Source organism: Squalius cephalus (assembly GCF_949319135.1).
Source record: "Squalius cephalus genome assembly, chromosome: 1".
Lineage (NCBI taxonomy): Eukaryota > Metazoa > Chordata > Actinopteri > Cypriniformes > Leuciscidae > Squalius > Squalius cephalus.
Window position 1 is genome coordinate 57,495,070 of NC_137122.1, and position 24,755 is coordinate 57,519,824.

The 24,755-nt window shown below is 38.5% G+C and overlaps 1 protein-coding gene across 1 annotated transcript in view; it reads right to left on the reverse strand.

Annotated features, from left to right (window-relative positions):
• The window catches only part of LOC307171758 (5-hydroxytryptamine receptor 3A-like), a gene marked incomplete at its 3' end in the record, with an annotated part of 430,256 nt that overhangs the window by 378,858 nt on the left and 26,643 nt on the right, over window positions 1-24,755 (reverse strand). Inside the window, exons 5-7 of the mRNA XM_079893566.1 lie at window positions 24,556-24,728; window positions 20,306-20,484; window positions 16,299-16,509 (exon numbers count right to left, since the gene is read on the reverse strand). Coding sequence (XP_079749692.1) covers window positions 16,299-16,509; window positions 20,306-20,484; window positions 24,556-24,728 — 563 coding nt within the window. The remainder of the gene's footprint in view (window positions 1-16,298; window positions 16,510-20,305; window positions 20,485-24,555; window positions 24,729-24,755) is intronic.

Sequence of the window (24,755 nt, forward strand, 5' to 3'; positions counted from 1 at the left end):
TTATATTACACACACGCTGAATTAAAATCAGAATTTATTAAATCCTTTTCATTTTCACATTTTCCAACATTTCATTTTAAACTCAATGTCTAACTGTGACATATTATCATCCGAGTAAATGTCATTTGCCTGAAAGTCCATTTCATGTCCTTTCATCTCGACGTCGGTTACTTCTATGCCTGCTTCTGATATTTTCTGAAGGACCTCCTCGGTTGAAAGCCCTGTAAGAACCATGAGTAACCATGCTATGACTTCTTCTCCACCGATGGCCAAAGAAAGAAAGACCCGGAACTGGACATTCTTTTAAATTGAGATTCAAGCAGCCAATCAGGGCTGGCTCTACATACACTCTCAGAAAATAAAGAACATAATTGTACCTTTAGGGGTACAATGGCTTGTCACTGGGGCTGTACCCTCAAGGGTACAATATTGTACCTTAACCTTTAAAAGAAACGGTACATATATGTAACTTTTAATACTTTTTGATCCTCAAAAAGTTACATATATGTATCTTGAGATCCAACAGCAAAAACTCCAGTGTTAATTGAACTCTCCTGGGAGTTTATATGACTGCAGACTCAAGAGTGTTAAAGTTAATGATCTAATTAAGTGATTCATTGAGTGATGATTGACCATTATTGAAGACACCTGATGGTAACAAGCAGAATCACGGAAGGAGAAAATTGAATTTTTTAAGACACCGTTATGGAGATAAGTGTTTGCTTTAGTTGGGCTCTTGACCCTTAAATCATTAACTTTAGATTTTGTTTGGCTGTTGTATCTGAGTTATAACTGCCAGATGAACAAAGAGAAAAGTTGATCAGGTGGTGCTGGTTATGTTTTGACATAATCATAATTTAATCTGAATCACTGAACTCATTTAGAATCTAATCTCAGGCTTAAATGTATATTGTTGATTACAGCATCACTGTGATTTTACAGCAAAAGATTTTCAGCATTTTCAATATAATCCAAAAATTCTTAAAAGTTGTTCTGATCAAAAGACATTGAAAATTACTTTACGAAGAAACACTGACATCAATAATCAGCCTGTGAATCTCAACAATGGTGACAATAATAAAGCATGTTGCAGTGCATCCTGGGTGCCACCAATCAAAACTCATTCATGGCTCCCATCATGCATTGCGGTATGAATAAATTATGATCTGAATTGTCTTACTAATTTCCTTTCCCTAATTGAATATTCTGTTTGTCACCATTGTTGAGATTCATACACTGATTCTTGATGTCTGTGTGTGCCTAAAAGAAATATTTGTTTTATCAGATCAACTTTTAAGAAATCCTTTAGATTATTTAAAAAACTCTGGATCTTATGCTGTGGAATCACAGTGATGCTGTAATCAACAATATACATTTAAGTCAGAGATTAGACTTTAAATGAGTTCAGTGATTCAGGTCAAATTATGATTAAGTCAAAACATAACCAACACCACCTGATTAACTTTTCTCTTTGTTCATCTAGCCATTATAACTCAGATACAACAGCCAAACAAAACCTAATGTTAACAGTTTAAGGGTCAAAAGACCCAACTAAAGCAAACACTGATCACCATAACGGTGTCTTAAAAATATATATTTTCTCCTTCAGTGATTCTGCTTGTTAACATCAGGTGTCTTCAATATTGCTCAATCATCACTCAATGAATCACTTAATTAGCTCATTAACTTTAGCACTCTTGAGTGTGGACTCATACACTCCCAGGAGTGTTAATTTAACAGTGGAGTTTTTGCTGTGTACAAAGAGCCGTAGTTAACTGACAAGCTGAGCCATATCGCATTAATTATCGCTGGCGATACGTCCGCGATATTAATGCGATATGGCTCAGCTTGTCAGTTAACTACGGCTCTTTGTAGTAAATGCCGCTCCATCTGAAAGCAGGTGATGGCGATTTACTACTAATCAAGGAACCGGCTTTACTGGCGAGATTTTACTAACACTCTTGAGTCTGGAGCCAAATAAACTCCCAGGAAAGTTCATTTAACACTGGAGTTTTTGCTGTGTTATAATGATTTAATATCAGTAAATTGACTTACAAAACTTTTATTTCCTTTATTTCAAGGCTACTCTAATATAGTGATAAGTTAAAATCTACCTTAAATGATTAAGGTATCATTAAAACCTTTAAAAAAAAAAAAACTTTTTTTTTTTACAAAAAATAAAATAAAATTACTTAGCAGAGGCTGTCTTTTGATATTGTACCTTAACCTTTAAAAGAAACGGTATATATATTGTACCTTTTAATGCTTGGGGACATATATGTACCTTTTTGACCCTCAAAAAGGTACATATATGTACCTTGGGGGACAGAAATGGACTCATGCTGTACCCCTATTTCTGAGAGTGTAGACATACAGAAACACACTTGCGTCTGTCTGCCGCAAAAATTCTGAAAACGTTTCAAAGACAGCGGGCTGTCCGCCGAAGACACATTATACGTCATCAATAGTGGTTCAGTTCCGCGGTTTGGTTCGATTGCGTTCATATCAGCAGCGAACCGTACCCGAGTTCACATGAACCGTACCCCAGACCACCTTTTTAATCGGACTCGAGTACGGTTCGCGGGTGCGCACCCGAGTTCGGAAGACAGCGTTCACATCATCCAAACGAACCAAATTCTGACGTCATTCGAACCCGGGTGCGCACCAAAAGTGCTAGTGTGAAAGCGCCCTTAATTCACAGTATATTCCTGTAGGCTACTTTCTCGAAAACGACAAATATCACCCAGAATGCATTTTTTCTACGGTATACAGTATATAGGGTATATAACAAATGTGCTTCACAACCACAAAGTTGAAGAAGGCACAGAAAAACTAGCATTACAAATAAAGGGTCAAGAGCTCAACTAAAGTAAACACTGATAAATGTATAAAAATGTATGTTCAAATAAAACAAAGCATCAACATCTAAACCTCTGTTAATTCTAAATAATAACTTTTGTAGATGACAGAAATAAAGGCAAACTGGTCAGTAATATGTGCAGACATCCCAACCTACAAAAGTTCATTTCAGGGAGGTATCCCGAAGACACATCACAATCATCACTTAATCAATAACTTAAGTATCTCAGTCATTTCAACAATGCTTCAGAGTAACTGTAAGACTCTGTAGTGTGGACACACTGTTCCCTTTCGAGAACAGTCACTTCGTATTGCGTAGCTAATACGCAGTGGGGAAACTCCTTTCCTTGAGAAATATTGAAGCCTATATTAAAAACGCAGAGCAGCTGCACAGCGAACACAGCAGAGCGTCTAGCTCGCCTATTGGCTGTGCTGCGGCAACTGCACACCCTATGGCGAAGCGCCTCTGATGCTTGGCCCAATCAGCGCGTCATAGCCCGCCAGAATGGGCGGGGCCTATGTCTATAAATAGTCTCTGATTTAGCCAAATATCAGATTTTATCTCCTTCAGCGACACTTCATGTCTCTGTCTCCTCTGAAGCCTTCGCTGTGGAAACAAGCCTTTTACAGCCAGAACGAGCTTTGCATACTGCGGACAGCGCCTTCTTCACTCACCTAGAAGCTGCTTCTCTTCTGTCACCGTTCTCCTGTGGCCATCTGGCGAATGACGCTATATACTTTTACTGCTACTATGTGTTTGCTGCTGCGACACTACAGTTTCTAAAAGAGCAAATTTGCGAGGCGTTTTTGCAAATGCCTCAGTCTTCATGCACCTTGTGGGGATGCCGTCTGCACGTGCCCGATGGGCACACAGAGTGCGCCGCATTCCTGGTAGCTGCCCTGTACTCTCTGACAGAGTTTGCTCTCACTGCGAGAGTTTACCGATCTCGACGCTGTGGACGCAGTTAGCTCTCTTTAAAGACAGTGACACCGCTCTCCCTGCTCTTCTTTCCCCGCACTACTTCAGCTGCGGAAGAAGAAGCGCCGCAGCCAGCGGCAGCCCGAACACATGGAGTTAAGCGAACCCACGCCAGCCGCGTCCCTGTGTGCATCGCTTTCTCCTTCACAGTCTCCTTCGCCAGTCCTGTTCACTCTCGTCGAGCGGTGGGTCTCGTCTCCTTCAGCGGATCGGACAAAGTGCAGGACGACAGCCTCTCCATTCCTGTGTCTTAAGAAGAGTGGTCGGGCTCAGTGGACTCTGCCCTCCTCTCAAAGTCTGGTGCTAGCGCTACTGCAACAAGGACTAATTCAGACACTGAGTTGCTGCACATCCTCACCGCGGCCATTTCAGACCTCAGGCTCGATTTGTCAGGCTCGCTTCCGGTCAGGCGGCATCGGCCCTGCACACCAAGCTGTTTTTACAGCGACCCAAATAAATCATATAAAGAGTATGTTTTAAGCACACAACACACAGGTTATCAGTCCCCCTTCACTAGGCCCCCTTGGTTTTTTACGGTGGATCTGAAAGATGCCTACTTTCATATTCAGATAATGCCCCATTGCAGGCAATTCTTGAGATTCGCCTTCGAGGGGCAGGTTTATCAATATACGGTCCTACCGTTCGTTCTGTCCCTGGCACCCTGTACATTTACGAAGTGCATGGACACAGCGCTCTCTCCGCTGAGACAACAGGGAGTGCGTGCGCTGAACTATCTTGAGGATTGGCTCATTATGGCCCAGTTGAAGACCGAATTTTTGGTACACAGATCCTTGCTCCTCAGCCATTTTGAATGTCTGGGCTCAGGATCAAGTTTCCCAAGAGCAAACTGTTACCCAGCCAGAACACAACCTTTCTGGGCACAGTTATCGACTCTACACTAATGAGAACACAGCTCACATCAGAGCGCGCTCTCTCTATCCAACAGCTGATAGCCTCCTTCAGGGTAGGTGTGCGCGCACCCCTCAGGAAGTTTCAGAGGCTTCTCGGTCTCATGGCCGCAGCATATTCAGTACTCCGCCTTTAATTACTGCATATGCGCCCTCTTCAGCACTGGCTTAAGCGCCGTGGGCCAGCCCATGCGTGGTGATCAGGTCGCCTGCACATTATGGTGAACCACAGCTGTTTACAAGCCCTGGTTCCCTGGAAAGCCAGAGACTGTTACCAGTCGGGCGTGACCATGGGTGTGGCCTCCAGGAGGAAGGTGATTTTCACAGACACCTCCAACCTAGGTTGGGGGGCGCTGCACGAGGGCAAACCTGTCTCCGGCCTCTGGTCTCTGGAGCTCGGAGAAGAGCTTACATATCAGCTGCCTGGAAATGAAAGCAGTTTGTTTAGCCCTGAAGGCGTTTCTGCCAGACCTCAGAGTTCACCACATCAACCCACAGACGGTCTGTATGATATGGAGTGTATTCGGCAGGGCAGAGGTCGACCTCTTTGCCTCGAAGAGCCACACTCACTGCGCAACATTCTTTTCGAAGAACAACGATGCACTGGCCCATCTTTGGCCTAGTCGCCCTCTATATGCATTCCCGCCCGTCTCTATTATCCCTCAGGTCATCAAACAGATCAGAGAAAGCGGATGCTCAGTCCTCCTAATAACCCCCTCTGGAAAACCCAGGTGTGGTTTCCAGAGCTGGCTCAGATGATGGACGCGGTCCCCTGGCCTGTGCCAGTGAGGAAGGATCTCCTCACACAGGCAAACAGAACGATATGGCACCCACCATGTATGGCCCCTCAACAAGTATACAGGAACCTCCCCGAGAGGGTCTTGAATACTATCACTGAGGCTAGAGCACCATCTACTAGACGCCTTTACACCCTAAAGTGGTCAGTGTTCACCGACTGGTGTACAGCCAGAGACTAAGAACCCTAGTCATACGAGGTACTAATAGTACTCTCCTTCCTGCAAGAGCTGTTGGATGCGGGTCGCTCTCCATCCATGCTCAAAGTATATGTGGCAGCCATAGCAGCCTACCATGTTCCTGTGGCTGGCCAATCACTGGGAATAAACAACCTCGTCGTTTGTTTTCTCAAAGGAGCCAGGAGGTTGAGCCCCCCCAGGTCCCCCTCTATACCGGCTTGGGACCTCTCCAAGTTCCTTGGGGCCCTGAAGGCTCCCCCATTTGAGCCGCTACAGTCGGACGATCTTAAGCCACTTTCGGTGAAAACTGCTCTGCTGCTGGCTCTGGCATCAGTTAAGCGAGTGCACAGCAAAATCCCCAGAGTTAAATTAACTCTGCTCAGAGAACATTTGGTCCCTCTCTACAGAGAGTTAAAATAACTCTGAATCAGAGTTAAAGTTAATAAGATACTTAAGTGATTAATTAAGTGATGATTGGGCATTAATGATGAACACCTGCTGTCAACAAGCAGAATCACTGAATGAAAGAGAAACAACAAGAACAGAAAAAAAGAGAAACACAAGAACTAAAACTGACTTCCAGACAAAGCCTTAGATGAAATCAACTGAAGACAAGAAGACATTAAATCTCTCAAGATCTCAGCAGAGGAGGATTAAACAACTCCACAAACAGCATTACCAGCTTCACTTATTACTAACAAGACTGGCTTTATTTCTGTCAGACGTCTACAGAAGTTCTTACTGAGAATTAACAGAGGTTTAGATGTTGACGATTTCTTGAAAATGTTTGGTCACCATTATGGCGAAGGGCGAAGGATAATTAGACATGATCGTGCCCGGTCTTATTAGTCTATCTTTTACTGTCCATAAGCACAATTGTCCTGGGACTTATGCTGGAAGTGAGCTAGGCTCTTATGCTTCAGCCCCTTATTCATGAAACCCGACTCAGGTCCGGTTACTGTCACTTATGTTGGGGTTTTATTACGGCTTGTTTCTGTGAGCCTCAGTGTGCTTATCTAGGCTCCAGTTGTATGCAGCCAGTTGCTAATTGTGCGCCATGTTACATTGCGTCCCCACTGTGTATTAGCTACACAATACTAAGTGACCGTTCTCGAAAGGCAACATACTTGATTACTAACGTAACCTCGGTTCCCTGAGAGTAGGGAACGAGTATTACATAGCCTGCTGCACTATTGCAAACTGTCAAGGTTTTGTCGCTTCAGTCGCTTCAAACCTGATATTTGCTGAAACCGGAGCCTATAGACATAGTGTACATGTGTCACTAGTTGACGAATGCGCATGCGTCGCGTCTGAACACGTTGTTGTCTTTGGAGCTCCATCGATTTGATTTATAATTCTTGATTTTCTCTTTAAACTCACTTACAACGAACATTTTCTACTTTTCCTCACCTCATAGTTACAACGCGGACTGTTGAGCAGACGCGTCTCAAGCCTATTAGTGATCCAACATCGGATACTCTTATAGGTTACTCCTGTGGATCATGGCTGAACGCGTCTTCTCCACACTCACTTACAAACAAACATTTTTTCGCCTATCGTGCGTCTACTCTACACCCGTACCACTAAAAAGATGGATTATATCCAAGACTTCAGTCATAAATTAGTATTAATATTGATAGCATCACTGGTAGCGTCGTTGCTAACTTACTGCCCATCTGTTAAAATGGCGAATATATCAGATGTAAGTAGTCTACCTTTTGGTGCAGGTGAGGACACATTTGAGCTGCACGCACTGCAGTCTGAGCTGGAAGCTGTTGAGAAACAGATCCACGACCTTTTAGTGAGACAAGCCGAGCTGAGAGACCGGCGTTTAGCTCTTGAAACATCACGTGCCGATGCACACAAATCAGTGATTAACGTTACTAACCCGCTGACTCTGACCTCGTCTACTCCGTGCGTTTCTCAGCATTGGTTCCGAGCGCCCAGGTCACGATCAGCCATGGTTTCGCTCACTCCGGCTCCGACACGCCACCACGAACCCTGGGTGGTTCCGCAGCGGAAGACGGGGGCCAGGATCAGAGCAAGAATCTCTCCGCCCTTCCCGGTTTTCGAGATCTCCACCCAGAACCGTTTCTCCCCTCTTCGGGTCTGGACCGCTTCCCACGTACCGACAAGGGCATGAAAAGTTCAGTAGATTATTTGCGCTAAATGAATGGTTAATGTCATGGTGTAATGAGCAGAAACTGCTCTTTGTAAATAATTGGAATCTGTTTTGGGAACGTCCTAGGCTCTTCCGTGCTGATGGCTTACACCCAAGTAGAATCGGAGCAGATCTTCTGTCTGATAACATCTCCAAGTCATTAAATACCGTTTGACTAGTAACCAAAAGTCCAAATTACAGTCTCTGCTGCACCAACTTAATTGATATAAATATTAGTGTAGAACATTGCATAGAAACTGTGTCTATTCCTTGTTTAGTGAGATCAAATAAATCTACTGCAGGATCTAGGAAAAATCTAATTGCTATTGAAACAGAAAATCTCGCTATTAGTGAACAAAAACAATTTCTAAAGCTAGGTCTTCTAAACATTAGATCACTCACACCTAAGTTAGTTATTGTAAATGAAATAGTCACAGACAATAGCATCGATGTACTTTGCCTTACTGAAACCTGGCTTTAACCAAATGATTATTTCGGTCTTAATGAGTCTACACCATCAGGATACTGTTATAAGCATGAGCCCCGTCTGATTGGTCATGGCGGTGGTGTTGCAACAATCTATAGAGATATTCTTAATGTTACCCAGAAAACAGGTGACAAGTTTAATTCGTTTGAAGTACTTGTACTAAATGTTACGCTCTCAGATGTAAGAAAAAAATCCCTATTATCTTTAGCTTTGGCTACCGTATATAGACCGCCAGGGCCTTACCCTGATTTCCTAAAAGAGTTTGCAGATTTTCTCTCAGATCTATTGGTCAATGTCGATAAAGCATTAATTGTTGGAGATTTTAACATACACGTAGATAATTCAAATGATGCGTTAGGGACTGCGTTTACAGATTTATTAAACTCCTTTGGGGTCAAGCAAAACGTCACTGGTCCCACTCATCGTCTTAATCATACACTCGATTTAATTATATCATATGGAACAGATCCAACCGATATAGATATTATACTGCAAAGTGATGATGTTACTGACCATTACATGGTAACTTGCATATTACGTACTGCTGTAATATGTCATGCTGCGCCGCGTTATCGAACAGGCAGAACAATCCTCCCATCTACCATAGATAATTTCTCAAATTGCTTATCCGATCTGTCTCTGCTGCTGCCTGAACCCAAACAAACAGATGAACTAGAAGAACTAACTAGCACTATGAGCACCATTCTCTCCAGAACATTGGATATTGTTGCACTCGTTAAATTAAAAAAGGTCAGAGAGAAAATTAAAGCACCATGGTACAACAATACTATGCATGTTCTAAAGAGAGAAACCCGTAATTTAGATCGTAAATGGAAACAAACTAATTTAGAGGTCTTTAGAATTGCGTGGAAAGACAGTATGTCACGTTATAAAAAGGCCCTAAAATCGGCCAGGGCTGAGCACCTCCGCAAACTAATAGAAAATAACCAAAACAATCCAAGGTTTTTATTTAACACCGTGGCTAGACTAATAAATAAACATGCATCACTGGAACAAAATATCCCGTTACAGTTTAGTAGTAATGATTTCATGAACTTCTTCACTGAGAAAATAGAAAGCATCAGAACCACAATTGTAAACGTTCAATCTTCAATCGCGCCTTATAATTCAGCCTCAATTATCACCCCGCAAGAACAATTACAGTGCTTTACAACTATAGAACAAAAAGAGTTAAATAAACTTATCACTTCCTCTAAAACAACAACATGTTTATTAGATCCTATACCAACTAAACTACTGAAAGAAGTGTTACCTGTAGTGGAAGAGCCTCTCCTCAATATTATTAACTCATCTTTATCTTTAGGTCATGTTCCAAGAACATTTAAATAGGCAGTTATAAAACCACTCATTAAGAAACCACAATTAGATCATAATAACCTAGCAAATTATAGACCAATTTCAAATCTTCCATTTATGTCTAAAATATTAGAAAAAGTTGTGTCCACTCAACTGGGCTCTTTCTTGCAAGAAAATGACATCTATGAAAAGTTTCAGTCCGGTTTTAGGCCGCACCATAGCACTGAAACTGCGCTTGTTAAAATCACAAATGATTTACTTTTAGCTTCTGACCAAGGCTGTATCTCAATACTAGTTTTACTTGATCTTAGTGCTGCGTTCGATACTATAGATCACACAATACTCTTAGATCGACTACAAAATTATACTGGTGTTCAAGGACAAGCATTAAGCTGGTTCAGATCATACTTATCTGACCGCTATCATTTTGTCTATTTAAATGGAGAAAAATCGATCATAACTCCAGTAAACTATGGAGTGCCGCAAGGATCTGTGTTAGGCCCTCTATTATTCTCAATATATATGTTGCCACTTGGAAAGATTATAAGAATTAGTTTCCATTGTTATGCTGATGACACTCAAATATATATTTCATCACGGCCGGATGAAAACGCTAAATTATCCAAATTGACAGAGTGTGTTAAAGATATAAAAGATTGGATGACGCGTAATTTTCTTTTATTAAATCCAGACAAGACAGAGGTACTACTTATCGGTTCAAAAAACCACCCACAAAACCTCTCACACTACAACTTTAACATAGTAGGATGCCCTGTTACTTTATCCTCTACAGCAAAAGACCTGGGTGTTATATTAGATTGCAACCTGTCTTTTGAAAATCATATTTCATATGTTACAAAAACAGCCTTCTTCCACCTTAGAAACATTGCTAAGCTACGTAATATGCTATCAGTTTCTGATGCAGAAAAGTTAGTTCATGCATTCATGACCTCGAGACTAGATTGGATTACTGTAATGCTTTATTAGCTGGTTGTCCTGTATCCTCAATAAACAAGTTACAGTTAGTCCAAAATGCAGCCGCTAGAGTTCTTACTAGATCAAGAAAATATGATCATATAACACCGATTTTAATATCACTACATTGGTTACCTATAAAGTCCCGTATTAACTACAAGGTATTGCTACTGACTTATAAAGCCCTAAACGGCTTAGCTCCAGTCTATTTAACTGATCTTCTATCGCCCTACAATCCATCGCGCTCTTTAAGATCACTTAATTCGAGGCGTTTGGTCATACCTAGGATATCCAGATCCACCAAAGGAGTAAGTTACCATTATGGTGATCAGTATTTGCTTTAGTTGGGCTCTTGACCCTTATATGTTTCCTTTAATTTTGCTTGTCTGCTGTTATTGATTTATAACAGTCAGATGAACAAAGAGACAATGTGATTTGATGGTGTTGGTTATGTTTACACATAATCATGTTGTGATCCGAAAAACGAAACTTATTGAGATAGTTTGGTTTAACTTGTTAATTACAACAGCTCTGTGATTCTACAGCATATGATCTTCAGTATTTTTCATATAATCCAAAATATTTAAAGGTCCCGTTCTTCGTGATCCCATGTTTCAAACTTTAGTTTGTTACAGTAATAATAATAATAATAATAATAATAATAGTAATAATATCTGTAAAATTATAAAGCTCAAAGTTCAATGTCAAGCGAGATATTTTATTTAACAGAAGTCGCCTACATCGAACGGCCGGTTTGGACTATGGTAAATGGTAAATGGACTGCATTTATATAGCGCTTTCACAGACCTATGGCCACCAAAGCGCTTTACATAGCCTCACATTCACCCACCAACGGCGGTGTCAGCCATGCAAGGCGCCATCCAGCTCTTCAGGAGCAGCTGGGGTTAGGTGTCTTGTTCATGGACACCTTGACACTTGGTCAGGTGGAACCGGGGATTGAACCACCAACCTTCCGGTTTGTAGACAACCTACATGAACCACTGAGCCACTGCCGCCCGAGGGACTACATCCCTCTACTCTACTTCCTTCTTTAATGACGTCACTAGAATAAAGACGTCACAGTTTTTTGACTAACCTTCGCCCAGAGGAATACACAAAAAAAGGGGGTGTGGTCTTGTTGCGCTCCCACTGAGAAGAGGAAGAGTTGCGGTTGTAGAGTGTGTTTGTCGCCATGTCGTCGATTCCGGCTCAAATTGATAGGGTAATATTAAAGACATGTTTACAATAACACTGAGCGCATGCATCTCCACGTTATGGTAAGAGGTGTGACCTTTCCGGGAAACGTGCGCTAAGCTGCTGTCGAATCACAACACAGGAACCGCTGGCACAATCAGAACTCGTTACGTATTTCTGAATGAGGGACTTCATAGAACAAGGAAGTTATCAGCCCGTTCTTAGGACAGTGAAAACAGCGGTATACAGATAAGTAAATTGTGTGAAAAATACTGTGTTTTTTTTACACGCGAAACATGAACACATGTTATATTGCACACTGTAAACACAATCAAAGCTTCAAAAACACACGAAAAACGAGACGTTTAACCTTTTAAGCCTCACCAGTGCGTCGGCGCACTGAAGCGTTTTTTTTTATATAATAGCTCAAAGTTACTATCAGATTTAATGTTATACTTCGACAAACTATACATCATTAAAAAGATATAAGACTCAAGTTTCAGTATTTGACCACTATTGTATTCTGAGAAACTTATAGCGACAGTTATTTCTTAATTTGTGTCAGGAGTTATGAAATGAAAAAATGAGTCGATACCTTTAATATGAATTATGCGCGTCAGCTGCTTTCATTCATAAAAAACTCCCGTGCTGTCGTCATGACAGCGATACACAAAACAACGTCCTTCAGGGCTTTAGCTCAAAAATGTGCAGACTTGGAGAAATATTGATATATTCTCATAGATTCACATCATATTTCTATAGACAGGAATAATATTTATTGAATTTATACCAAATGCGTCGATGTAATCATTATGAGCGCTTGCATACTCTGATACTGTGTTTTCAATCCATACCAACAGCCTGAGGGCGCTATTATGCACAATAATAGTCCATATATAGAACATGAAGAAGAGCCATGATCATGTGACATTCCAGGACGTCACTGATACACACAAAGCTACAGAGTTCGCGCTGTAAAATGCAGATACAGATGTTTTGAAGATAATAAACATGATTGCAATGATATTTGAGTTACCTGTGTTTTTCAAGACATGCCAGGTATTTTCATAATAATAGATTATATTTATAATGTAATGCTAATCTATATAGACTATCATTGTGCAGAACAGTATACAATAGTATATTTTCTGTCTGATTTTTTTATCTGAAGCCAAATTAGATCACAGAAGATTATTTAAAACACTCATCTTGCGTTTTAAAGTAAGTTTGGAGCACAAACATGGTTTTAATCTCATAAATTGTCGTGTATTGATGGTGTGCTAAGCTAACATGCTAGCTAGCCCTAGGTGCACCTGCAACCTAGAAGTTATACTTTTATGTTTTTTTGAATGCTTACTGAAAGTTTCTTTATTCAAGAATGTTCTTTATTCTTTATTTAAAATGTGAGGTGAACTTTGAGAAAAGAAATTAGGGACTCAAACCCTATGAATAGCATGTGAATAGCCAGTCGTTAGTAACTATAATGCAGACAAAAGAAATGCATATTTCGAGCCATAACCAGGCTGGAGAGGTGTGAATGTGTGCAGGGGGAGACTGAGACTGAATGGGGCTCGTTTGCACCACAAAACAATAGAGACAATAAGACTGAATGGATGACTTAGAAGACGACTAAACATCAGCAGCATTTTAGTGTCAAATCAAAATAAAGTAATTTGACATGGTCTTGAAAAACATGTAACTAAATACAGAGTTTTGGACTTATTATCTTCAGATTTTAAACATAAAATGTTTAGACATGTGGCTTTAGCTGTAGTGCATTTCTAGATTGCTCCAGTGCCAACTTCAATTTTATTTTCATGAGGATGTTTCATTAAAATTAATTTCTAATAACTTTACAAAACTTTGAAGCTATTTATAACAATTTTTGTCATTATGACAATAATTAATTCTACATTTACAATAAACTGCCAGGTGTCAGCTTTCAAATGAGACCATACTTGTGCTTTTAGTACAAAGGGTTCATGAACTGTATCTGTTTCAGTTTGGATATGTCATTTCTGGGGATTTTTCAAAAGTGGGGTTGCAGCTTAACAGGTTAATAAACATTGTTCTGATCAAAAGACTTTCAAATGAATTTATTTAGAAACACATACATCAATAATCAGCCTGTGAATCTCAACAATGGTGACAATAATAAAGCATGTTGCAGTGGCTGCCACCAATCACAACTCATTAATGGCTCCCATCATGCATTGCGGTATGAATAAATTATGATCTGAATTGTCTATGTAATTTACTTTTTCTAATTGAATATTCTGCTCGTCACCATTGTTGAGATTGTAAGAATTGATAAATTAGGAAATTCCGGACAGTCTGTTTTGGGGGTGACCAGGCCCTGAGAGGACAAAAGGACCTCTCTGGAGATTACCATTTGAACTGGCCCTCATGCACCATTGAGACAAAAGTCTCACCTCCGAGTCATCCTAATCTACATCTCGTTCCCTCTCCCTTCACCCCCTCTCTATCATGCTCAGATGATCACCTGATTTCACCCAAGAAAATGTATAGTTTAATGTGAATGATTATCACAGAGTATTTTCATGTTTAAAATGTCACAGTGCGACTAGTACAAATGTCTCATTTCAGAATAAATAAAACACAAGGTAATAAGGTTTTAAGAGTTTATGGATAGTTGACTTACAAAGGAAGGTGGTCTCCCAAGTCAAATGGTCACTCACCCCCAAGAGGTGCTACCTCTGAATGCAAATTTCTTTTGTTAGCACATGTTTCCATGTGAAAGAGGTCTGACTATTTAATGAAATGCAGCATGGAGATCGGAGCCTTTTCTGTACTTCAGATCGGTCCATGAGGCTGAGAGAGCGATCTCTTAGCCTCACGTATTTCTTAAAGTTGGGTTTGCATCTTCTCTCTATTCCAGAACATTTGATGTTTTGTATCGATTATCTTTGAATTGATTATGAAATTGGCATGATACATTTACCTGACATAATAAATTGTTACATTTGATTATTCTAACTGACTTTGACATTATTTTCATTGAAGAGTTAAACGGAATAGTCAAACATTCGCTCACTTTTAGTGAGGCACAGATATTATTAAAACCTTTCATTTATGGAGTCAGATGAAATAAACAAGTAAATATATGATTAATGTATTACAAATTTAACCAACCAATACTTTGCATGAGTGAGGACAGAACACGTGATACCTTCCCCGTGTATTGGCGAACCGGCAGATTGGACCAATATAGCGGGCCTTACAAGATGCATAAACTGAATCTTGACGTCTGTGTGTGCCTAAAAGAAAGTTTTTTTTTTTTTTTAAAAACAACTTTAAGAAATCCTTTGTATTATATCTAAAATTCTGGATATTTATGCAGAATCACAGTTATGCTGTAATCAACAACATAAATCTAAGTCAGAAATAAGGATCTTAATGAGTTCAATGATCAAGTTCAAATGATGATTGTCATAATATAACCAACACCATCACTTTTTTTCTTTGTTCATCTGGCAGTTATAACTCAGATACAACAGCCAAACAAAATTAAAGTAAACATATAAGGGTCAATAGCCCAACTAAAGCAAACACCCATCACCATAACGATGGCTTACAATATGAGATTTTCTCCTTCAGTGATTCTGCTAGTTAACATCAGGTGTCTTCAATAATGATCAATCATCACTCAATTAATCACTTAATTATCTAATTAACTTTAACACTCTTGAGTGTTAATTTAACACTCATATTTTAACACTTTACACTCTTGAGTGTGGACTCATATACACTCCCAGGAGTGTTAATTTAACACTGGAGTTTTTGCTGTGCACTTGTTTTTTGAAAAGCATATGACTACATTTTTCCACACAGTGCTATCAAGAATCAATAAAAGAAAAAGCAGAATTCGTTAAAGAATCGGACCAATAAGCAGAATCGTCAGTGGCATTGATATTGATAAAATCTTAACAGTTCCCATCCCTATTCCCTACTCTCAGGGAACCGAGTATGTTATTGTTACTGTTATTTTATTAAACACCTAATATTTATATTTATAACTGCAACGAAGACCTGTGCAAGTGACAAGATTTGCTGCTTTCCATGTGTTTCTCTTTGAAAATGAACTGGAGACTTGTGTTTTCCACATCCCGTGTGAAACTGTCTTCATGTCGAAAGAACTCACTGAACTAATAATTAAATAAAGAACTGGAAGTCAGGAGGAGGATTATCTTGTGCTCTGTTTCCCTCTGCTGGACAGGAGGCATCAACTTTAATTTGATTTGAGGAGGATTTGCAAGTGTTCTGCCTTAAATCCTTAAATTCTCAACTATACTTAATTTTAAGGGAATACTCTAGGTTTAAATCGTTTTTGTTTGATTGTCGTGACTTCATTTGAGATTCAAATACTGAATTGTATTCTTAAAAATTAAGTAATATTAAATAATCAGGTAAATTTTAGACTCACCAATCAGAGGAATGTCTTTCCCTGTAGAGGGCAGTGTGTTGTTAAGAATCAGCAGCATCACAGAAACAGACAGCATTAAAGTCACTTTAAAGCTCAGCTTTTCTGCTGCACTTGAGTCAACAAAAAAGGAGATCAAATCCAGCACAAGGAAGAAAAATACTGGTATTATAATGTTGATGACATACAGTAGAGGTCTCCTTTTTATGGTGATCTGCAATGGGGAGGAGAGAGATTAGCATTATCATCACAATGGACTTCAACAATAAGAGAAATATAAATTAAATACATTAATTAAATAGGGGTGCACCATGTACCAAGAAAAAACAGTTGGGGCTCTAACAAGTTAGCCTGACTACGTCAGACTTCCTACTTCCGCTAATTTAATTTCGCTCCTGTAGTCAGTCTGAGATAGCAGCCTATCTTTCAGTTTTCCACCGGCCTGAAAACAGCCGGGCCAATCAATGAACAGAGGGCGGGCTGAGAGCCGTGACGTAGACACTGATTGTACCGTGGATGCGTAGATTTACTTCACATAATCTGCAAAAGTCGTTCACAGCCATGTTCACTCCGGTATTTCGCTCGATGGTTTAGTTTTTGCATCATACATGCGTTTACAGTGGAAGTTAGATGCGGCTAAGCATGCGCATAACACACGCCATAACCAAACGTTATGTGATTGGCTTACGGGTAACCAATGATTTTAAACTTCAGACAAGCGCCCCCCGCGAGAGAGAAAACACTTCTCTATTATGCTATTCCAGACTCTGTCTACAAATCAAAGTGAAGTAGCAGAGTCTGGTATTACCAGGCTACTAACAAGTAATAATTGAATAAGATACATTTCTAATCATAATTCTTACTAGTAAGAATTTAATTAAAGAGCTTCATATAATGTGATATATGTGGAATAAAACGTATTTGGTGATACAGTATATGAATTTGGTCATAATGCCAATCCCATATTCATTTCCTTTCGATTTAAATGGTGATAGATCTGTTTGGTTACATTTTTTATTTTACGTTAAAACTACAATGTTATCATTTGTTAACATTAATTATTGTATTAACTAACATGAACTAACAATGAGCAATACACTTATTACTGTATTTTATTAATCTTTGTTCATGTTAGTTACAGAGGTGTAAAGTCCAGGTTCAGAAAGTAAAAGTCCTCCTCAGTATTTTGTTCCAATCACCTGGATTTGCTAATCAGCACAGTTTTTCAGCCAGAAGATATAACTAATTAGTGAAATCAGCAGGCTGAGTTCCTGGGTGGAATAATACATTACCTCTGGTTAGTTAATAAAAATACAGCTGTTCGTTGTTTGTTCATGTTAGATCACAGAGCATTAAATATCTTAACAAATACAACATTTTATTTTAATAATGTATTAGTAAATGTTAAAATTAATTAACATTATCCAACATTAATAAATGCTGTAGAAGTATTGTTCATTTTTTGCTCATGTTAACTAAATTTTTTAACTAATGAAACCTTATTGTAAAGTGGAACCCATTTTATCTTTCATTTTACATTGTCAAACTCAACATGTAGGTGGTGCTGAAGGAGAATACTTGTTTTCCACACTGTGGAGGTTATCTCTGCACAGTGGTCACAGAGGAGAGGTCATAGTGTCTTTTTTTAAGCACATGTTAATGGATTAACAAAAGCAACATTCATTTTCTAGCGGCGTATCATTACTGAATAAATCGGCGTGTTTGAATGTATCGGGTGAGTCAATGATTCAGTGACCCATTCATAAAGACAGAGGCTGTGCCCTATACCCTTATTCCCACATTACTCCTCTAATATAGTCCAATTGAGGGAATGAATGAAAACGAGTGAGTTCATTTGGAAAGTGAGTTCATTTAGCGGATGACTCTCACATTGCATTATGGGTATTCTCTAGCCGTTGAGCATACATCAGTTGTACACTCGTTATTGTGGAGCATTGTTGGATTGAATGAGTGCACTTGCTAACGTCCACTATGGTTTCGGACACCACTACAAATGACTGTCTCCCCCAAAAATGTCCTATTTAAGGGTATGGGGGTGATTTCAGACACTTGCTTTGTTTCTGAATTAACTGCTGGCAGTTTTAGTTAAGTGTTAGATGATTATATAAAGACACAGGAATATATAGGGCACTTTTTTAAGGATCTAAATGCATGGTATAAAGCACACAGCCAAGTGCACTTAGGGTGTGTCTGAATCCACTTGCTAGTTTAACGACGGGAAAAATGGTAGGCAATCCCGGCGCATGTTCTTAAAGGGTTGTCCCTATTCTCTTAATGAGTAATGCGTGTGTTTTGGGTGTAATGTGAAATAAACCAATCAGTCTCATCTCCCATTCCCTTTAAAAGCCAGTTGCGGTCACGCCATGGCGGATTCGCTATTTACATAACGGAATTTGACGGTGGAAAAACTGAACGCTTTTTTAACGAGGAAACGGATCTTTTCGTGAGTGCACCTGAACACACCTCGTTTTCAGACCGGCATGCCCATGGGCGCAAATGCATTTGCCATTTAAACAATGTGGCGTAGGATGTGAAAATAATAACTGCGTCGGGCTGAAACTAGCAGAAGACACTTGCGCCATGCCTGGCACCGCATTGCGCCGGGTGTATGTTTTCATTGTGATTTGTTTTGCACTTCTCTGCCACTGTGAAAAGTGAATATCCTTAGAATCTTTTTTATAATCAATATGAATGCTTTATTCCAAACAAATTTAACCCTTTAAGTGTCACCCCCCTTTTTTTAAATATACATGAAAATGCACATTTCGACTTTAAATGGTTGTAATTAAAGAATGCTTTGGAGTATAGACGTAAAATTGGTCTTGTTTTAAAGAAGACATTTGGCAGATTTTTGTTGAAGTGAAATAAATTAAGAAAGTGAAAAAAAAAAAAGTTTGTGTATATGAAAATGTACAATTTAAAAAATTTAATTATTCATATTTTATATAAAATATATATTTTTAAAACCTGGCCGACTCTAAAACTGCTAGAAAATCAAAGCCAAAAATCTGAATAAGTTGTGTTTCAAATTTTAGGTTGATATCTCAAAAAATGAGCTTTCAGTGAGATTTTGTTTGGGCGCAGTACCAAACATTTTCACTAGGTGATAACCAGACTCCATTACTGCCCATATAAGGGCGCCTTCATTTCCATATGTGTTATTAAAAACATATTAATATATTTTTTTCTAAAATAATTGAATGGATGATATCTTTTGAACTCTTGGCATGAAAACAAACTGAGGTTTCATCCATTCTTTCATGATTTTTCATGTTCATTGCTATTTCAAAATAAAGGTCTGAACACGCCTTAGGAATATGAAAATATTCTTGTTGCAAATTGATAAATTACAGCTCCTCTCTAATTTATTTTGGAAATCATTCACCAAATATGAACAATACAAACTAGAGTTTGTAAGCTTTCAAATGATATATAGTTTGTCAAGATTAGTTTATGTTTATTATAGGATATTACTGTTTTAAATATGTAATGATTTTGGGCCCACCGGTGGGCCGGTGACACTTAAGAGGTTAACTGAATACTGAAAAATTATTCAGGGTCTATAAGTAAATAAATTAATTCTAATATACATACACACAACTCCCTTCACATTCACAGCTTCCATGCAACATCTGTTCAACCTCTGGCGTGAGAACCATATTATTAAAGAATATACTCTCTTGAGCAACACCTACATAGAATTTATATGTTGACTTTGAACATTATATTACAGATAAAAATAATGTATACTATAATATATTATAGTATGATTTCACACTTTGGTGTATATTTGAAAACAAACAAAAAACAAATAAATGGTTAATTTAGAATATATTTGATACCCCTGCCTTTTTAAGGTTTAAAAATATAATAATTAAATTTATTACACATATTTTTCACAAACTCATGAACCTAGCTGTTTTGTTTTATAAAATAATTGTATTTATATATTCAATATTGTTTTACATTCCATATCCAGTGTGCTGTACCTTATAGATCTGCTGAGACATTTTAAGATGTTCAAGATCATCATCAGTGGTATGATAACTGGTAGTTATATTGATGAGATCCCACTCTCCCTGGCTCTGAAAGATCTCTTTCGACTTAATAATAATATGATGTTTACCAAAAAGTACATTAGACAAGGTATGCATTTTAATCTCCTGTTCTGTGAAAACAGACATAAATATTTTATTATTTTATATTTTAATATAAGTCAAATAGTTTAGAAGACTAAACCATGCAGCAAAATCCAGCTCAGTGTTCATATAATCCACACACTCAAAGTATTATAAGTAACACTGAAGTAGTGTTAAAGTTATTGCGATAATTAAGTGATTAATTGAGTGATGATTGAGCATTAAGACACCTGATGTAAACAAACAGAATCACTAAATGAGAAAATCACAAATTTACACTGCATCCTTATGTATCGCTTTCTGCCAGGACTTTTACGCGCTTTTCCCAAATAACAGAAGTGACCTCGATGTGCGGGTTAGCAGTAGCATGAGACAGTAGCAGTAGCAGTAGCATGGGGATGGGGGATGGGGGATGGGGGTTGGGGGGGTGTTTGTTACGAGGTCATGGTGCTAATGACCCTAGGTTGATTTTACTCCAAACCATCCCTTTACCTTGAATCACTAAACTCATTTAGAAGCCTGATATCTGAGTTAAGCTTATTTCGTTGAATATATTATATTTCCGAGTAATCCAATGGATTTCTTCAAGTTTTTCTGAATTCAGTTTTTTTTCTACTTCTTCTTCTTCTTCTTCTTCTTTGACTGCTTAACGGCGGATGCGGACTAACTTAGCGCACTACCGCCACCCTCCAGATAAATTGTGCCTGATCATCACTATGGCTTACATCTTTGGGAATAATGTAGCCTGTAAGATACAAAAAAATAAAAAAATAAATAAGTAAATAAATACATAATTTTTTTTTTTTACCTATACTCTGTCAATGAGTCCAGTGTTCTTTAAAAATTCAAACATATATTTTATTACTCTATGGTCGGAAGCCTTAGACAAAATATCTCTAAAAATAAACCTTTCCCCACTGTCCTCTATTTTCCTTTTAATTAAAATCCTTTCTCTATTAAATTTTCTACACATCATAAAGACATGTTCCACTGTTTCTGGCACATTACAAATCTCGCAGTTTCCTGAATTATGTTTTCCTATTAGCTGTAATGTTTTGTTTAGTCCGGTGTGCCCTATTCTCATTCTTGTAAAAATTTCCTCTTCTCTTCGACACCTTATTACCAGACGCCCCAGACCAACCTCAGGATTTACAATGTAAAAATCCCTCCCTTTATCTCCCCTATCCCATTTATCTTGCCACAACTTTTTAACATGTTTTTTTAATCATTGCCTTAGCCTCTGATTTTGATATTTTACACTGAATAGACACATTTGTGGCTTTCAAAGCCTGTTTAGCAAACTTGTCTGCCAACTCATTACCAGCCATACCTACATGAGCCGGAACTAGAGGTGGGCATAGATTAATTTTTTTAATCTAGATTAATTTTGAAATTAATCTAGATTAATCTAGATTAAAATGGCTCATTTGAATTCTGCCGAAGGCATTCAAGAATATGTGTGCTATCCAAATAATGACTATAAAAGTAAGTCTTTGAGAACGGGTTTCTCAAGCCAGGAGGCGCATTAGTCCAGGGGCTCATCTCCTGTTTCCAAAATGCATCACAAACTGCTTGAGAAAGCTGTTCTACTCATAGACTGTAAACGGTTACTACTGTACTGTTAACGTCCGTAGGCAACATTAGGTAGGCCTTTGTTATTATCAACTACTATAGGCTATCAATTAGGGATGGGCGATATGGCCTAAAATCTATATTGTGATATACATTGCAGCCTCTTGCGATAACGATATAATAAAACCATTTCAGAACAGGTTACACAGACCCTGCTAAACAACTGCTAAATGTATGGTGTATGTAGTTTTTAGAACATATATTGTGCAAAACTGTAAGTATACAACATAATTTTGCAGATAAATAAAATTTAAGTACACTAGCTGCAGAGACTTAAGTAGGTCTAATGTTTATTATGGCTTGGAGCTTATGAAACCCCACATTTAAAATTAGAATATTGTCTAACTGATGTCTTTTCAGTTAAAAGGAAACACAACAACGATTCTTAAAATCGGGCGCAGACAGAGATTATGTGCTACACCACTAAGATATATTGGAATGGGAATAATACGCGTGCGCTGGTATTCAGTGATGTTTCGTTTTGAATTTGAGGTGGTAGAAAGGATTAGTCGTGTGTTAACTTACCGAACTGTTACCCCACACACTCTGTCTATAGTTTGCTGCTGTTTGTCGGACGGCTTAAATCCGAACCAAGTCCAAATAATGGATGTTGCACCGATCTTTTTCACCAGTTTCACTTTCAGCCGTGTTTACTTAAGATGACGACGAATATGTGTTGCAGCCGGGTGTACCTCGCGGCCGCGGGTAGATTGCGTCATCATAGCTTGTGTAGTATAGAATCAGCTCCCAACCCAACTTGGAGAATAGATTAACGGCGATATTTTTTTTTATTGCCCGATAAGAGTCTCGCGTTAACGCAGCACGTTAACGCCGATAACGGCCCACCACTAGCCGGAACCCAAACAAACTTTACATGCGTCCCCCCATTTTGAATACCATAAAGCAAAGTCAATATCTCACACACAATATCATACCTTTCACTTGAGTTACCTAATTTAAAATTTTCTAAGGCTGACAACGAATCTGAACATACAACTACTCTTAGTGGTTTAATTTGTTCTACTCACTGTAACGCCATCACAATTGCTATCAGCTCTGCTGAGTACACTGACAAATGATCCGAAACTCTTGCAGAAAACTTAATATCAAACTCTGGTATCACTGCAATTGCCACTTTCCCTGTATCCAGTTGCTTTGACCCATCAGTAAAGATTTGCACGTACCCATAATAGTTATCCACATATCTCATAGCCATTTGTCCACTATTTTAATCTTTTCATGCAAAGTTATATCAGCATCTGGAACCAGTAGCATCCACGGTGGGTGCGGTGGATAGACTACAGATGGACTAAATGCGAAATTTTCTACAGCTGCTTGCTTTACCTTTTCATGTATGCTTGCACTAAACGACTCTCTTTTACTTTTTGCCTGCTCCCATGTTGAAATGAGGACACTTTTAGTTGGATGGTCTTCCATATGCCCCTTTAAATTAACATAATATGACAATGATATTTGCAGTCGCCTCAACTCAAATGGCATTTCATCTACTTCAACCTGAAGCGCTGATATAGGAGAAGTTCTCATTGCTTCTGAACATATCCTGAGGGCTGTATCCTGAGGTTTTTTTCTACTTCGTATAGACACACAGACATCAATAATCAGCCTGTGAATCTCAACAATGGTGACAATTATAAAGCATGTTGCAGTGCATTCTGGGTACCAATCAAAACTCATTCATGGCTCCCACCATGCATTGCTGCGTGAATAAATAATACGGTTAATTTTCTTGTTAATTTCCTTTATTTTTACTATTTTATTTGATTTCTACTGGTTTTATGTGACTTTTTAGTCACTTGTTTTCTAATGGTCAGAGTTGATCTGTTTATCTGAATATGCTGTTTATCGCCATTGCTGAGATTCATACGCTGAATCATGATGTCTGTGTGTGCATGAAGGAATGATTTTTTTTTATTTATTTTTTTTATTATTATTATTATTTATTATTATTATCATCATCATCATCAGAATAACTTGAGAAATCCTTTGGATTACGTTGAAAATGCTAAAATTATTATACTGTACAAGGCCAGTGCTGCTATGATCAATAAAGTAAATCTAACTCAAGAGATCAGGCTCTAAATGAGTTCAGTGATTCAGGTCAAAAAATGATTATGTTAAAACATAACCAACACTATCAGATCACATTTTCTATTTGGTCATCTGAGCAGTTATAACTCAGTTACTAAAAACTAAAGCCAAATTAAATCTAAAGTTAAAAAACTAAGGGTCAATTTTTCTCCTTCAGTGATTCTGCTTGTTAACATCAGGTGTCTTCAATAATGCTCAATCATCACTCAATTAATCACTTAATTATCTCATTAACTTTAACACTGCTTCAGTGTTACTTATAGCACTCTGAGAGTGGATTATATAAACACTGAGCAGTGTTGATTTAACACTGGAGATTTTGCTGTGCATGTTATCTTGTGTTTGTTTGTCAGATGTACCTGAATACACTGTAGACTGAAGTGTTATATTGCAGTTTTGGGTGTCGAAGGGAAACCTGTAGAGATCCATCTTACAGGCCGTGGTCAGAGATAAAACATCAGATGAGAGCATATAGCCATTACTGATCAACAGCACATATGGAGACTCCTTTGTTCCATACTCTGTCTTGATGCTGAATGGATAAAATATAAATTAGTAC